At 43.9% G+C, this 18,194-nt stretch overlaps 1 protein-coding gene across 7 annotated transcripts in view; it reads left to right on the top strand.

The window, feature by feature from the left end:
• Cracdl (CRACD like) overlaps window positions 1–7,459 on the top strand; it is a 131,169-nt gene extending 123,710 nt beyond the window's left edge. For 5 of the 7 annotated variants that reach the window (XM_074050335.1, XM_074050334.1, XM_074050333.1 and 2 more), the window contains exons 8-10: window positions 4,366–4,553; window positions 5,573–5,717; window positions 6,636–7,459. In XM_074050335.1, coding sequence (XP_073906436.1) covers window positions 4,366–4,553; window positions 5,573–5,717; window positions 6,636–6,778 — 476 coding nt within the window. In that variant the 3' untranslated portion in view covers window positions 6,779–7,459. The remainder of the gene's footprint in view (window positions 1–4,365; window positions 4,554–5,572; window positions 5,718–6,635) is intronic. The other 2 variants (XM_074050332.1, XM_074050337.1) reach the window with 2 other exon arrangements.
• Window positions 7,460–18,194: the final 10,735 nt, after the last annotated feature.

Here is an 18,194-nt window from a genome sequence, read left to right as displayed (position 1 = left end):
CCGTCCTGCTGAGTGTTTCCTGAGGGAGGTCATCTGCTTTAACTTCTCAGCCAAAGATCAGGGAGCCATTGAAGTTTACATCCTGAAGCTCATTGTCTGGCACTCTAGCTCTCAGCTTTCAAACTCAGCTGTGTGCTGGGTGTCAGATGGAGTATGATCTACCTTTAGTGTTTTTTCCTGGCCCCTCAGCAGGTCACTTCTAAAAGTCTTTCTGAATGAAATAGTGAAAGTGAAGTGGTGAGATGCTTCTGTCTCGTGCAGGAGTGGTTGAAGATTCCTAGAAATGGTTCAATGCTGAGAACTTTTAGAATGGGTCATTTTAGATCTTCTGAAAACAATAACTCATTCAATATGTCCATGTGGATCTGGAAACTTTGTGGTTCTCTTCCCCAGGGTATTTAGAGTCCTGTGTGAGAGGGAATCTTACAAGTAGTACTTGGGTGTGACCTGGGAATGTGGATAAAACCTGGGCTACCATCCCGGGTCTCAGTAACCACAGGGTCTACACAGAGGAACAGCAAGCTGTTCTAGAGACAGGACTCCAGGGCACACTGGTGTGTCATGGGCCAGGCTCCTGCATGATGTAGCAGGCCAGGAGTGCAGTAGAGCAAAACAGCCTTCTTCAGATCCTACTGGCCCTCACAGGCTGCCAAGCCCATGCCACCCCATACAGTGTATGAAGGCATCTACCTTTATCGGCCTTACTGGAGCATACACACAGCAGCAGATGCAATCTTCCAGAACCATTACAGATAATATCCTCAGGGACTAACCCAGCAAGAAGCTGGGGTACAAGCCAGTACCTGTTACGGTTTCATACCAGAGCTTGTTTCTTGGCTCAAAGGCTCACCAGTCTCCCATCAGGTCTAGAGTGAGATTTGACTAAAGTCTATATTCTTCCTCAAGTGGGAAAAAATACTAACACCACAGCAACAACAAAATAACAGTAGTTGTGGCAGCTGCTAATGCTCTTAAGCACATACTGTGCTAAGTGATTTTGGAGGTTTAATTTATTGACTCTTCCCAACCAACTGGGAGGTCTGGGTATCTCAAGTCATGGCATCTCTCTCTCTCTCTCTCTCTCTCTCTTCTCCTTTTTCGTGCTAGGGATTGAGCCAATGGTCTTGAGCACACTGGGCAAACTTCTCACTACCGATGAGCTACTCATCCACCCTTGGTGTTTTGAGACACAGTCTCATATATAGCTAAGGCTGGCCTCAAACTCAGATTCCTCACTCCTCTGCCTCCTGTACACACCACACCTGGCTTCATGGAACCTTTCCGACCACATTAAGAGGTGTAGATTCTCCCCGTTTTCCTCATTTTACACTGAAATTGTGTCTCAGACAGATTCTTGAATTTGTCCTTGAGCACGCTGCTAGCGTGGGGCCTTAAACCTGGTCCTGCAGGCCCAGGACAAGCCCTTAGGTGTTCTGTTGCTCTGCCCCAGGGAGGAAGTACTCCTGATTACCACAGCCTAGTGAACCTAAGGACAGGCTCTCTTGGAAATTAGTGCTCGCACATTATACTTTTCAAAATAAATCCTTGCAGTCGGGGAGTGTTTTAAGGAGAAGGAAGAAGTTTGAAGAAGAGCAACTTCATCAACTGCTCATTTGATAGAATCCTAGCCTTAAAGAACAAAATAACCATAGTTTTCTGTGCTCGAAAGCTGTTTTTCTATGAAGTTAAGTTGTTTGGGGTAAGCTTTGTGGGCACTACAGCTTCCTACACCTAGAGCACTTACCTTCCGGAAGTATAAGTCCATGTTTGTTCCTCAGCAGGAAAGATTGCTGCCTTCCTTCAGGGGTGGCTGTGTGGGTGGGGCATGAGTCTCTTTCAGAATTTTAGCAAATAGGATAACACAGATAGTGACATGGAATTGCTGCTAGTCTAAGAGATGCTCCTGGGCTGTTGGTTGCACACCCAGCACACTTAACAACTTAAACCCCTTGTCATTCAGAAAGGAGAGAAACTGAGATGTCAGAGGCCTTCAGCCAAAACCTGAGGAGATTAGGGTCATCTATATATTGAAGTAGGAAGAGGAAAACAAAAGGGTGTTTTCAACTGATTTTATTTAAGTTGAACTCACATTATCCTAGGATTAATGACATTTCAAGCATGCTTAATCTCAGAAGCTATTTTGTGGTACATCCTTAATCTTGAATGTTCATGCTTTACAGCTGACACCTTATAAGGCCTTTTAACTCTGAAGGCTACCTTATCCTACACATTGCCTTTTATCTTCATCCCTCTTCTCTTGCCCTCCCAAGATCAAATATATCCCACTGTGGGTGCCATGTGCAGGGACTGGGATTACAGATCAGAAAGGTCACCTGGGCCTATGTCAGAGCAGAATGGCCTAGCTCTGCCTTTTCTTACCTAGGACAAGGGCACAACTTCTCTGAGGCTCAACATGGTGGAAAATGTCCAGCCCACCACCTCTTTCTAAGTTCACTTGTTACTCCAGTCCCACCAAAGCAAACAAAAAACAAAAAAGCTCACCTGTTGAAAGGATCTAGATGGAATCTTAGGCCTCTCTGAACCACGTTAGAAAGGTATAGTGGGTTTTCTCCATCCCTCCTGGTGTCTACACCCCCATGCTCTACTCCTGCTTCCCTCTACCCATGAGGCTGGCTCTGAAAAGTCCCTGTAAAAGAGCTGCAGAGAATCAGGGCCCTTCTGGCCCATTTGCATTGCTGACAAAGAAGAAGGTGGGAAAGAAGAAAGTACTGAATACAAGAAAAGTCCAGCACTCAGGGGGATGGGGAGAAGGCAGTAACCAAAAGGAAAAAATGGCTGTTGAGAGATCTGGGTGATATGTCTGGTCCAGTACGTGGTGACAGTGCCGTTATACAACACCTTATCACACTGCCATTCCCTAGTGCAGCTACAGGGCTTACCTACTTCTGTGAGTCTTCATGTGTTCGTAGACATACAGAAATACACACACACACACACACACACACACACACACACAGTGTAGCTGGAAACATTGCTCTGCCACAGACACATAACACAGCAGGTGATCCTTCTATGCCTGGAATGGAATTCTTCCAGTACATTCTTGATAAAAGGGGGAAAGAATTACCTCTTGCTAAGCTCAACCTAGGTTCATTGTGTTCAAGACTATAGTTCCCATTAGAAAACTAGGAGAGGAAAGATGAGCTGCCTCAGTCCCGCTACAACACCAGCCTTGGGCCTGGTCTACAGGGACCCATCCCTGGTCCAGCCCTAGTCTGGCCCCCACTTCTCCTTCTGGCCTCCTCTAACCACAGTCCTGAGGCATGCTGTACACACCATCTCATAGAACTGTCTCTGCTGATGTTTAAAATATTTCTTTTAGCTCCAGTAGAATGATCCAAGGGTATGGCATAGGAATTTGCCAGCACAATGTCTTGTGCCCTTGAGGTAAGGGGCGAGTCCAGAGTAAGTGAGGAGGTGGGGAGCCAAGAATATGCCAGACATGCCCAGACCACCTTGGTACTCAGTAATCAACCATTCTATCTCTAATTTAAAACTAGGTGTGGAAATTCTTCCCTGGACATTTAGTCTTGTCACTGTTCTAAGTATATTGCTGGCTGAGGTAATAAGTTCAAACCCAGAGTAAAATCCCTGTCTCATGGAAATGCAGTGAGGTAGCAGCCTCCCCCCCACCTCCACTTGGGGAGAGGGACACTGAGAGGAGAGCACAGAAGGCACCACTGGTCAGAGAATGTGAAGAAATGATTGAAGAAGAACAGAAAGGAACCTTTTAAGGAAAAAAGTATGAATCCAGAGAGACAGGGGTTATGAGAACTCTGGAGTTCTGTTGAGAGTGGTTGATGAGAAATGAAGCCACCTGGCACCTTCCCAGGCCAGGCAATCACTGGGTTCTCTGGACAAGGAGTAAAACACGAAATGACCTTGTAAAAGAGGTCACTCTCACAAAGGGAAGGTTATGCTCACACTTTTTAAGGTAAGAGGACAATAGTGTGTCTATAGCATCAGAGCAAATAGGGAATTGGACAGTGAGTTCTGGTCCTAAATTACAAGATTTTTTTAAAGAAACCTTATCTATGTACATATTTTTATCTCTTTCCAAAAAAGGAGGAAGTTGGCTTTAAAATGCACATTGACCTTAGAGGGTCATTTTGGTTTTTTTGTGGCAGATCAGAGGAGCACAATCACTTTGAAGCATCTTTGGGAAAAAAAAATGAAAGTCCCCTAAAGAAGAATATTTAATAATCTCATTAGAGAGGCTCACAGGTTACTCCCCTGCCCCCATCACTCTGAGCTGAAGCAATACTCTGTATGGGGGAAGCCAGAGGTGAAATTTAAGAGGAGGAAGTAGGACTGTCTTGAGTAACCTTGTGTTTTTACCCACAGAAAAGGGTCTGCCTCCTGCAGCAACAGGTCCTGGAGCTGAAGGACAGCCTACCCCACCCTGGATCACCATGGCCCGGCAGAAGCGGCGAGGTGCCCCTGACCAGCCCGCCAACCAGGAAGACAGGCCGGGGGCCCGGGTCCTGAAGGCGGAAACAGGAAAGCAAGCCAAGGCACTCGAGAGAGTCCAGGTGCTGAGAACAAACACGTTGTGTTTCTGTGGGGCCAGGGCTGGGCTGAGGCAGGGACCTCTGTGCTGGCCATAGGACCTGCGTGGGCATCACAGAGACCATATCTATGACGATTACTGATGTGTGGTTGAGGGTCAGTGAAGCAAAATCAATGATGTGCCAAATTACTGCCTCCATGGCGGAGCTGTCTGCCGCTTGTGTCTGATTATTAGCAACGCAGAGGAGCATATGAATCTCTCAGACAGTGGAGACAGCTCTCTGCTCCCTGCCTCCTAGGCAACGCAGCTCAGCATCTGTAAGAATGGAAGGAGGTTAAAATAACTTCTTAGACGCACAGCAACACTGTCAGCAGCTCCATCTCAGTTCATTGTGGAATGATCAGAGAGCCCTGCTCAGGCTGCTATACTGACTTCCCACTGGGTCCCCTTCTTCCTCACCTGGGGCTACAAGGCCAGAACCTGGGGTTCCATTTTGCACTGTGGACTAAAAGCAGTTTTACCAACTTTTAGGTCAAGACTCACAGCTTTTGTATCCCCCAGTAGCCACCATGATCAATCCCTAAGAGTTTTAGCTGTGTGGGGAAGGGAGCCTAAGTCTGCTGTAGGATCTGCTTCCATTCCTTTCAATCTTCAACTGTACCCAGACCTGAAGACCTGCATGCAAGCTGAGGGACTTTAGAAATGTTAACCAGCTTGCAGTATGTGTAATCATACCAAGTGTCAGGAAAGCCATAAAACTATTTCTAAACCAAAGTCATTTTGACTTTCACATGGAGTCCCTGCTATCCAGCTTCAGGGGCTGAGGCTGCATATGGGGACAGGGAAGAAACCATGGGGCACATGGGAGTTGGAATCGGGATGGGCACTAGTGTAACGCTGAACATCAGTGAGCTGACACACAAAAAGAGCCATCAGCCAGTTCATCCTGGAGAGATGCTTTGTGGCTCATTCACTTTGGTTGTATTTGTCCCTGTCTGAGTCTATGTGGCTGGATAGTGTGTCATTCTTGTGTCCCCACAGGAACCCATGAAGCAGGCTGACTTTGTCCGCAGCAAGTCTTTTCTGATGACCCCTGCTAAGCCTGCTGTGACCCAGAGACAGGGGGCAAAGCTCAGTCTCAAGGAGGGGCTGCAAAGAGGAATCTCACTGTCCCATCAAAACTTGGGTACGAGATCAGCATGTATTACCAAACACTGTGAAACCAGGGTCCTGGACTCTTCCTGCAGTTTAGGATTGTTTCGATGAATTAAACTTGTCACATTGAGTGACAGTTTTTACTGAACTATAATTACACAGCTTTTATTGAGATATAATTTACACACCATGAAGCTCACCCATTTTAAGTGTGCAATTCAGTGAAGATGTATTTGCAGTGAGTGTGAATCTTCAGAGTTGTGCCGCCCTATGGCAGTCTATATGTAAAATTTCCCTCACACTGAAAAGAAACCTCAACTCCTTCTGTATTCCCATGCTCAAGGCAAACACTAATGCATTTTCTGTGCCTAGAAGATTTGCCTTTTTGGAGCATTTTTTATAAATGGAATCGTAAAGCTTCTGTATCTAGCTTCTGTGCTGAGCCTGGTGTTTCCGAAATTCATTTCTGTGGTTGGGTGTATCAGTATTATTTTATGGTGCTGGGGATCAAATCCAGGACTTCACACATGCTAATCTACCACTGAGCTGCACTCCCTCCCCAGGTGTCTTAAATTTTACTCATTTTTTAACTGTGGTAAAAGGCACACAACAAGAAATTTATCTTCCTAACCATTTCTAAGTGGACAGCTGAGTAGGTGTTAGGCACATTCACGTGTTGTACAACCTACCGCTGGTGTTCCTGCCATTTTACTCTGAACGTTTCTCGCCTCCCTGCATTGCCAGAAGTGTTTAAGCCTGCTTTTAAACCTTTTTGTCACATAAGTTACATATTCTATGCCTAAATCTTCTTTACACATTTACATATTGATGAATTTTATGTTAAAGGAACAGAGTTAAGACCTTGACACATATTTAAGGAAATGCTAGAGGCTTAAGTGAAAATCCACACTCCTGTCTCATGTTTCTGTTTGTTTTGTCTCCTTTCCAGCAGCTCAGGCTGCAGCGATGACAGAGAAGGAGTTGAATCAGCTAAAGAGAGCAAGTTATGCCAGTGCAGATCAGCCATCCTGGATGGAACTTGCCAGAAAGAAATCTCAAGCTTGGAGCGACATGCCCCAAATCATAAAATAGATTGGCAGCATGCTGATGAAGAATGTCCACTGTGTTGACTGACCACTAACTTTAAAACTGCCAATAAATCATGGCAAACAGACTGTGAAACTTCAGATTGATTTTATCACCAAGTTACTATGACCTGGAGAAGAGGAAGGAACCAGGCAAAATAAAGAGGACAAACATACAGCTATAATCCTGGGCCACAAGGCCCCAGACAAGAACAACATTGAAAAAGTCCAGGAACAGGTTCCTATGCCCAGAGGTATGAATGTGAGCTTTTTAGAATTCCCTTGGTAATGAGCCTGAGAAGAGGCAGCAAGCAGAAAGGAAATGGGGATGCGTAAATCGGTCACCCTGCAAGACCAGAACAGAAGCCATCCCAGGAGCTCCGGTGTCTGCCACTTGCAGTCAGCCCAGGTCTTTGACCACTGTCTTGACATGGACCCTATCTTCTCCTTTTGTGTTTACCACTAAGGCATGACATTTATGGTAAAACAGGGACACCATTTCCAGAGCAGCTATAAAGCAATCAGATTTCCTAAAGGTAGCTGCTTTGAGGAGGAGAGGAAGGAAAATAGCAGAGTTCATCAATTCATAGACTGTTTCCAAAAATAATTTTTAAACTTTTCCACTAGGCATCTGTGTCCTTAACCATTCCACAATGCATTGCCTGTTTAATAAAAGGTTTCAGACATGCCTCTGTAACGTGTGCAAATGTTATTTCTACTCCCAGGGAACATCCTCCAACACTGTTAAACGCAGTGTGTGGCGTTCCTGTCATACCTCATGGAAAATCCCAGTTGGGTTGCTTTGGGAGTTTGAGACTTTTTGAGGTTTTTTGTTTTTTTTTTCCTATACAAAAATTTTGGTGTCCATTTTGGGAAGAGAGAAGATAATACTGTTTTGGTTTTTTTTCCTTTCATCTATGTGGACTAGTAAAAGTACAAAATTTCTTTAAAAGCTACTATTCTGTAGCAACTCATTCACCTAACCTACACATTTCTGTTGACAACTGGATTATTGGTGCAGTCACTACAATGATGAACCATGAATGCAGAATGTGGAGAGACCAGGCAAAGGCAGAATTGTGTCTCAGCTATGTAATACCTCTTTATTTAAAAAAAATTGTTTCTGAACAAGCCAGTTGGTACAGCTGGAATTAGAGTCAGTATGATGTGATACATTGTAATTTGATTTTATGTATCCTGTGGGCTGCTACATTTATGGTTTTTTCCATCTTCATGAAAATTATTTTTCTAGCTCTTAGTACCACACAACTCAGTGATTCTACCTTTATTGAGAATGTCTTGGGACAGTTTTTTTCCCAATCAAATTGATTTACTAATTACATTCTCTTAGAGAACACCAATACTGAATTCCACGGTGTATATGCTCTACACAAAAACTCCATTCATGTAGCTCCAAAGTTTTAGACTAATTTTACTAGAAAAAATCATTTTGGCTATGATTACCCCAAGCCATCATTTCTTCTGTTAGCAGAATATTTCAGATGAACTGTTTTAAGGCAGTATATTTCCTGGTAAGATCAAGAATATTTGATTCAGTTTCATTCAAACATGTTGATGTACTCTGTACGTTTCAGGACTTGGTTTCATTTTTCTCTGGTACCTGGTAAGCTAGAAGGGTGCAGAATTTTAGGGCACTAGAACCCTGTGTGTGGAAGTTGGGACCCTTTTGCCAAAGAGAGGAGCTAAATAGTATCCAATGTTTGGGGAGATTGGGAAGTCTGGAGAGGCAGCAGAGATGATCAAAGTCTACAAGGAATCTCCAGCAGTGGTTTTCCTAAGAAGGAAGACCGAACAATCACTGAGCCAGGCGCTGCTCAGAGTGCTTCACATGTGTGATTTAGAACCCTTGCCACAATTTTTGACATAAGTACTTATTGCCACTTTTCAGATGAGGAAACTGAGGCATGTTGAGTTTAAGGTCATTGGCCAAGAAACTGCAGTAGGTATACTTGGAAAGTGATTCCAGGACCTTTAAATCCTGCCCTGAAGTGACATCCCCAGTTTTTCCCCAGGGCCTCTTACTACTTACTAAGCAAGTGCTCTGCCACTTGAGCCACACCTCCAGCCTTTAGTTTTTATTTTGTTTTTCAGAAAGGGTCTTATGGTAATTTTGCCCTGGCTGGCCTTGAATTCACCATCTTCTTGGCTCCACCTCCTGAGTAGCTGGGATTGCAGGTGTGCAACACCATCCCCAGATGACATCCCCATTTTAAAAAAACGTTGCTTGTAGGGGTGAATATGTCTCACCAAAGACATAAAGGATACTACTGAACTTGACCTTGAGAGTTTCTCTGCCCTGGGAACAAATATAAACCTCATGTTGCCTTCTTGGTGACTACCTACACCCTCATCTGTTAGGTCCTTAGAAGGACTGGAAAGAGTATGAGGGTTGTTTTGTTTTATGATTTTAAGTCATGAGTTCCCACCTGAACTGTGTGGTGTTTCCATCTTGTGTGGGGGCACCCTCTGAGGGCTTGGGTTTACCCCAATGAGCAAACAAGTAACAGCCTGCTCTGTGGCACACCTAACTTATCTGGCACAATGAATAGACATTAAATACAGAAAAATTAAGGAAAAGTAACAACTGGTACAGTGATGAGTCTAAACTAGAGGTACTGGGTTGTGGCAGAAAGGCTGCTTAAGACAGGATTGTTAGGAAAGGCTTTGCTGAGGAGGTGGCCTCATAAAGATGACCATGGTGACCCAGTCTAGGGCAATGGTGGAGGTGGGAAGAATCACAGAGGCAATGGATTTGATGAGTGAGAAGGAAAGGATGGAAGTAATGATGACAGATTTTTCGCTCTGGGTGAGTGGTATAACATTTACAGAGATGGGGGCTGAGGATGAAAGCCATAGAAAGGAATCATCTTAAGTATGGGATTCCTGTTGGGCATCTAAGTGGAAACACCATGTAGATAGATCAAGTTATAAAATTGGGAGTCATCATTATTTAGGTGAGACAGGAAGTCAGAGTCTACAAGAGGAAGGGAAAGACATCAGGATTGATCCTGGATCAGCCACTCCGATGCTAGGGATCTGTGAAGCAAGAGAAAAAGCAGACAAGAGCGAGGCAAGAGTTGGAGAAAGGAACTAATCAGCATTTGGGATCTGCTGAGAGATCAGCCAGATGGGAACAAGAGTACCCATTGGCTCTGGGCACACAGAAGAAAGAGCCCTTTCAGTGGAATGCTGGGGGAAGCGCAGGTAAAATAGGTTGAAGCCAGACTGTTGCTACATCAGCTAAAACCAGCCTTCAGAAATTTTATATGAATGGGAACAGAAGAAATGGTGGTAGCTGACGGGGTTGTATGACAACAGTCTTGTTTGTTAGAAGGGGCATACTAAGAGCAGGTTGATGTGTGAATGGGAATAAAGTTGTAGGAGAGAAGAAAAAATTGCTGGGGCTCATCTTTCAGAAGCACACCTTACCCTCCGGGATTCAGGCAAGAATGAAATGCTCACCCCTGTGGACTGTTCTTCTTGTCCCTGGAAACTGAAGTCCCCACATTTTGATCCAGCTGACCAGGGAGGACTCACTGTGGTGACAACCTTGGTTATATGCTTCCCCTGCTTGCCCTGCACTGACCACTTTCCTTACCTTGGTATGAGAGTCAGTGCTGAGCTTTCGTGTCCAGGTGTAGGAAGTTACTTAATGTATAGAACTCTAACAATGGCACATTTACTGCATAAGAGCATAAAATCCACTTAGATGATAGCAAATTCTATGCTTGGGGAATCCAAGGCCTTCCTCATGATTCCTGGACTTCTGCTCCCACAGCCACTTTGCACTCAGGACTCAAGGATTCAAGGTGGTCGGTGTTCTTTCCCCTGAGCGTGGCCCCTGCAGCAGTCTGCAGAGGAGATCCACGCATACCGAGCATTCTTAGTCTTCGTCAAACCTATTAGATATTTAGTGTGGAGTCACAAGAAAGGGACACATCCAGCCATCTTCAGCAGGATGAATTTCCCTGCTTCAACCCACACTCGTGTACTCCAGGCAACTTAACAGAGAGACTCTTCTGAACAAATGGAGTCATCTCACTAAGGAAAGTTATAATGAAAAAAATCATTGCATTCAAGCCTGTCCTTTGATTTATGCTTACAACTACCAACAACAAGATCCGTGACTCTATCCATCATCCATCCCGAGTTGTCACACTACTTAAAACTTCTATTTTATGGGGCTAAATGTCCTGAAAATCATCTTCCTGTTCCATCCAGTTTCAAATAAATCTTTCCCCAGGACTGTGGTCATTGTCTAGCTTGGCCAGGCTGTCCATCTGAGGACACTCCTCATGCACACTAGGCAGAGGATGTTTGTTTCATGAGTGAGGAGTCACCAATAAGAAAAACCATGGAGCAAACACACATACCCCTGACATTTTAAAAAACATACAAACAGCCAGGCACAGTAGCTCACACCTGTAATCCTAGCTACTTGGGAGGTAGAGGTCGGGAGGATTGCAGTGTGAGGCCAGCCCCAGAAAAAGTTTTTGAGTCCCCATCTCAACCATTGGTGAGATATACACACATTGCTGTTGTGTATATCCTAGTCCAGGCTAGTCCAGAATAAAGCAAGACCCTATTCAAAGATAACCAACACAAAAAGGGCTAGTGGAGTGGCTCAAGTGGGAGAACATGTGCCTAGATGCCTAGCAAGTGTGAGGCCCTAAGTTCAAACCCTAGTACCACAAAAAAAATCCAAAGAACAACAACAAAAAAGCAATCTGCAAGAAGAGCTCTAGATTTATATCAGTCTTAAATGGAAAACTGAGGAAGAAAAAAATTTTAAATAGCAAACCTTATATTGGAACCTAGGAGAAAAACAAAAGGTAAATTTTTTTCATGGTAGTATTTATAGTTTAAATCAAATATTTTAGTGGTTTTAAAATATGCCCACAAGTTCTTTAACAATTCTCTCTTCAAAAGGTGGAGCTTAATTCTCATTCCCTTGAGTGTGGGTCAGACTAAGCACTCATTTCTAATTGCAGTAGTCCTCCTCCACCCATGGGGATAAGCGGTAAGCCCCCAGGGGAGGCCTAAGACTGAAGATAGTACAAAATCTAGGTATATTGTATTTTTCCTTATGTATTCCTACCTGTGGTAAACTTTCACCTTTTCCCTTAAAGAAAGTACTTTGTAGCTTCTCTTTGGCATCTCCAAATTGCCAGCAGTACTACTCTTGTACTTTGGGGCCTTTATTAATAAAACAAAGGCCACTTGAACACAAGCCCTGTAATACTACAACAATCGATTGGATAACTGAAACTGTGACTAACGGATGTGTAAGGTATACAACATGGATACATTGGGCAAAAGGATGATTCATATCCCAGGCAGGGTGCAGCAAGATGGTGTGGGACAATGTGAGGTTTCTCATTCTATCTAGAACAATATGCAATTTAAATCTTTGGAACTTTCCATTCAGATATTTCTGGACTGACATTGACTTTAGGTAATGAAATTGGAAATGAAAACTGTGGTAAGGGGAACTTTTGTGTAGAATGTAACATGGGTGACATCTGAAGCTAAATAATCCAAGCATAGCCTCTTTTACTTTGCACACTTTTAGACTGTTCACTCTGAGGAAAGAGCCTGTGCAGAAGCCAGTGTGAGGACAAAGAGACCCATGTGACTCCTTCACATGGCTGGCAAGTTGCTGCGAGTGCCTGAAACTTCCTATCAGCCATTAACACCAACTCAGAAGTCATATGAGTAACCTGTTTTGGCCTTGCTCCCCCAGCCCCAGTCAAACTGTCAGATGCCGGCAGTCTAGCTGGTGTATTGACTGCAGCCTCATGGGAGATCCAGACCAGACTGCCCAGGTAGACTGCTGCAAATCCTGGCCCACTGAAACTGTGAGGCAATAAATGCTTATTGTTGTTTGAAGCCTCTACATTTTGGGGTGATTTGTTACACAGCAATGGGCAACTGACACTAGTTTTTCATATTACCTTTCTTGGTCTGTTATCATTTGGATATTGAATGTCCCTTGCAGGTCCATGTGTTGAAGGTTTGGTCACCAGCCTGTAGTGCTGTTGGAGAAAGTAGAATCTTTAGGAGGTGAGGCCTAATGGAAAGACGTTAGGTCAAGGGATGTGCCCTTGAAGGGGATATTGGGACACTGGCCCCTTCCTGTTTCCCTCTTTGCTTTCTGCCTGTCATGAAGTGATCAGCTGTTCCACTTTGTCCTCTCACCAGGCAGTATGCTGCCACAGACCCAAAGCAACAGGGCCACGGATCATGGGCTGAAACCTCTGAAACATGAGCCAAAATAAGCTTTTCCTTCTTTTAAGTTGATTATCTCAGGTATTTTGTCACAATAACATAGCTTACTAGCACAGGGTCCTAAAGTAAAAAGTACCTGCTGATTTTAAAATCAATATTTTAGATGAATGTAGGAAGATAACTCTAAGACTGGACATGGAGTTGCATGCCTGTAATCCCAGCATTCTTAAGGTAGAGGCTAGCCTGTGCTACATAGTGATACTTTGTCTCAAAAAAAGGGGGTCTGGGTGTTTGTCTCAAGTAGTAGAACTCCTGCATAGACCCTGAGTTCAAACCCCAGTACACATACACACACACAAAAAAACCACACACACACACATACACACACACACACACACACACACACACACACACACACACACGAAAGCACAGTATGAGAGAATTTATTTGTCTTGGACTGGGTAGCAGAGCTAATGGAGGTATATATCAAAGACCTGCAGCCCCCTTCCATAGTGTACAATTGTTCCTGGAAGCAGGTATCTAGCCAGGGGCCAAAACTCCAGCCTCACCTCCTCCCACCCAACACACACACCTATCTATATGTGGCACCCCAATGAGTTCTGGCTAGCAGAACATGGGCAAAGGTGATGCACACCCCACATACAAATACCAGACTACAGAAAGGGTTCAAGGACAATGAGGATGGCAAATGAGGAAATTTCCCATTGGAGAAACATCCAAGGAGGGAAGGAGATGTTTGTCTCAGAGAATCCAAGGAGAGATGGCTTCATTAGATGTTTGAGGGAGGAAGAAAGAAGTGGCTTAGCCAGGTGTGATGGTGCATGCCTGTAATCCCAGCACTCGGGAGGCAGAAGCAGGAGGATGGCAAATGAGAGGTCAGCCTGAACTATGTAGTAGGATGCCATCTCAAAAAAGGGAATGACTTATTCTGTGTAATTCTACACAGAATTACAGTCTGGAACAAACCAAACTATAAATGAAAGTTAAAAAAAAAAGACAAGGTAAGAAGTGTTTAAGCTATCAGAGTTGTACAGTGTGGACAGCATGTCCAGTCAGGATTGAGTGCTCTCACACCCGAGCTCTGCAGGCTAAGGGAGGATGGTCATCCCTCCAGGATGCTGGGCAGGTCTCTGCCCCCTCAAGAAATGGAGAGTTGAATGCCTCCTGTGGTGGTTGATCTTGAGTGTCAACTGGACTGGATTCAGAAATGCCTGAGAGGGGTGTGGCTCAAGCGATAAAGCTCTGCTTTGCACATGTGAAGACCTAGTTCAAACCTTAGCCCCACCAAAGAAAGAAATGCTTAGGAGAATAGTAAAGCACCTCTGGGTGTATGAGAACATTACCAAAGAGCATCAGATCATGAGTACTCTCACCTAATGAATGAATTAGCCCTTGATGGATTCATAAAATGATGACTTTATTGGGAGGTGGTGAAAAGTAGGACGTAAGGCCAACTTGGAGGAAGTAAGCCACTGAGATCATGATGCAGCTGTATCTTGCCTGTCCCCTTCCTGTATGACCCTTGCTCTGCTTCCTGTCTGCCACAATGTGAACTTCTCTGTTTCAACACGCTTTCCCCACTATGATGGACTGACACCTTTGAAACCATGAGCTAGTATAGCTCCTTTCTCCCTTATTTGTTTATGTCAAGTATTTTGGATTATTACTCTTTTATTTTTGTTTTTGGCTGCACAGGGTGGAGTTTGAACACAGGGCCTCATACTTGCTAAGCAAGCGTTCTTACCCCTTGAGCCACTCCTGAAGCCTAATGTGTCAGGTATTTTGGTCACAGCAATGAAAAGCTATCTAATATGTCACCCAGGCCTGGAGCTAATCTGTGTCTAGAACTCTATGACATGCAGTATCCCATAGCAGGGGCCATTATTGCTCTTAATAACTCATGATTACCAAGAAGTAACCACCCAGAAATTCATCCAAATAGGCTTCTATGTAGAATGTCATTGTCCAGTGCACTTTGAAAGCTTTTTATGACCAGAAGGAAACCATGCAGAACCAACCAGTCTAAGACAGCTTCCTCTATAAGTGGATTTGATGGCAAGAGACATATAGAGCTAATTTCTAGTCCCTCCCTACCTTCCAGTTGGTTCTATTTATAGCCCATGTGGAGAAAAATATTTGTTTTTTCCTTGGTAGATAAAAATAATCACTAGCAAGCAATATTACTAGAGTGACTGACCAGAGTCACTAATATATAAGTCTAGTGTGGTCTCAATTTAGGTTTGGGTTTGCTCCCAGAGGCTGGCCTTAGAGAGGTGACCTCTTTGGCTTCACTGACTCTGGGCCTGAATTTGAAGAAAAAATGCAGGCTGACTACATGCCTTTTGCAGAATGCACAGCTGTTGGTGCAGTGATTGGTTGTTATTTGATTTCTGTGTCTTGTCTAGCTTCATTCCTACCTTCCCCATTGGGGAATCGCCCTCATTAACATGGAAATAAAGGAGAGATGTGTTTGTGATGCCCAGAAGACTGTTAAAAGCAACACAGCCCGGCTGTTTGTTGGGGTGTGCTGCAAGCATCTCACCTGAGAGCACCCTAAAGTCTTTGTTTGACAGGAGGCCAGAGGCATTAGATACTGAGTCATCCTCTCTGCCATGTACCTAGTTTCACAATCACTATTACATTTGCAGAAAACACAAGTTCTACTTTTAGCCTGCCAGCCAGTGAAGAACAAGTTGCCTCTGAAAGATTCCCCATGAGGATGAGAATTCTTGGTATCCAACTTAGGAGAAAGCAAAATAGCTACTGAGACAAAGAAAACTAGAAGCAAATCACTAGAGAGTCCTTTACACAAAATAAACCCAATCTTTCAGAAGCAGAGACCTTTAAATTTAGATTTTTCTCCCCAAGGAAGATTATCAGATTGTGTCCATTATCCTTCACTCCAACACCCTATCTACCATCTCATCTGTGAGGATCAGGTGCTCCACCAGGTGGGTTGCACAAGCTCCCATGAGACCAGAGCAGGAGGCAGAAGCTGGACGCCCACAAGAATGCTGAATGTAGGGCAGCCTCCACCTCAAGTTGCTCTGTCCTCTGGGAGCACTACCCACTTGCGGTGCTGAAACACTCTAAGCAAATGAGGAGTTTACACAGGACATAGGCCTGACACCAAAGTCAAAGTAGCCAAGTTGAGGGTGGCTTTTCTGGAAGTGGCTGGAGCTGGATATGTCCTAGGTCACCCAGGAACCCTGAATGTGACTGGGTCCTAGACAGGCTGTCCAAGCTGCATCCATTAGACACCTCTTCATTAGTCTCTTCTCTTTATGATCTCTTCCAAGCTGTCAGGCTTGATTGTGTCCTTCCAAATTCATATGTTGAACTTCTAATTCCCAGTACCTCAATATGTAATTGCATTTGGCAATAGAGCCATTAAAGATGTAATTAAAGTACAAATGAGGCCACAAAGATGGATCCTCATCCAATCTGCCTGGTGTCCTAAGAAGAATGGAAGACACAGACACACAAGGAGAAAAGGCTTCAAAAGAAATCGACATTACCAACTGTTTTGATTTCTAACTTCCAGCCTCCAGAACTAAGAGAAAATCAATTTCTGTTGTTTAAGTCACCCAGCCTGTGGTGCTTCACTAAGGCAGCCTGAGAAGACTGATACACAAGTCTAGTGTAGTCTACATTTGGGAAGGGGTTGCCCTTAGGGCTGAGAGAGGAGATCTCATAGGCCTCACCAACCCTGAGGAGCCACAAACGAGCCAGCTTATTCATTCAAAAATGCTTTCATACTTTGGGCAGGTGGTCATTTATTAAGAAAAAGAGAATAATCTCCAGTTTTTAATTCTCTTATCTCCTGTCGGTTTCCAATAACTTCTGTTTCTGTAGCACTCACTGGTTCTCAGGTTCGTCAGAAGGCACCACTTGCAAGGCACCTGCCAGCCCTGGCAGTGCTCTGTTTTACCTTGTCTCCCCATCAGTGGTGGGTATAGTGGAGTACCTGGTGAAGAGTAAACACTCACTTATGTCTATTGGCTGGATGAATAAACAAAGTATTTAGCTACATGAATGATTCCATTAGGGTTAGTCTATAAAAAAAATCATTTTCAGCCACACACATACACACCCCACTCTGATTCATTTCCTGCTTAGCAGAGTACAGCCCAAAGGTTTCTAGTGAGAGTAGAGGGGCCAGGGAGATGGAAAGGGGGAAGTTAAAAAAAAAAGAATCAGAAATACCTGAGGAGCTTTTGTCAAACTACCTGAGACTGCTCTTTGGTCTGTGTACCAGACCAAAACTCCCTGTTATATGGAATATTGCTGGACGCTGGTGTTTCATGCCCCAGGACAGAGCACCTGCTCATGAGTGTTCCACATGCATCTGGGAAGTGCCATTGTTGGGTGGAATGGTCTTTAAATGTCAATTAGATTTAAATACTTGATAGTATTATCTGGGTCATTTATATATTCACTGATTTTCTGCATACTTATTCTATCATTTAGGAAAGAGGAGTGTTGAACTCCCAACTGTAATTATAGAGTTATCTATTTCTCCTTTCAAATCCATCACTTTTTGCACTGTGTATCTTGAAGCTCTATGGTTAGGTGCCAACTCAGACAGGATTGTTCTGTGTTCTTGGGAATTGACCACGTTGTTACCGTGTGTCGTCTCTATCTCTGATCATCGTCTTTATTCTGGACTTTACTTTAATATCACTACTCTGGCTTTCTTTTTCTTTCTTTTTTTTTTTGGTGGTGCAGGGTTTGAACTCAGGGCTTCATGCTTGGTAAGCAGGCACTGTACCACTTGAGCCACTGCACCAGCCATCTGGCTTTCTTTTTGTTACTGTTTACCTGGTACAGATTAAGCATCCTAATCTGAAAACTAAAATACCCCCAAAGCTGAAACTTTTTAACTGCCAACATGGCACCACAAGTGCAAAGTCCCACACCTGACCTCTAATAGGTCAATGTACACAAACTGTTTCATGCACAAAACTATCTAAAATATTTCCTAAAATTATCTCAGGCTATGTGTATAAGGAACATATAAAACATAAATAATTTCATCTTTAGACTTAGTCCCATCTCATTATATATGTGCAAATATTCCAAAATCTGAAAAAATCCAAAATACTTCTGTTCCCAAGCATTTCAGATAAGGGAGACTTAATCTGTATATCTTT

Source organism: Castor canadensis, chromosome 12 (genome assembly GCF_047511655.1).
Source record: "Castor canadensis chromosome 12, mCasCan1.hap1v2, whole genome shotgun sequence".
NCBI lineage: Eukaryota > Metazoa > Chordata > Mammalia > Rodentia > Castoridae > Castor > Castor canadensis.
This window is presented reverse-complemented; position numbering and strand designations above follow the sequence as displayed.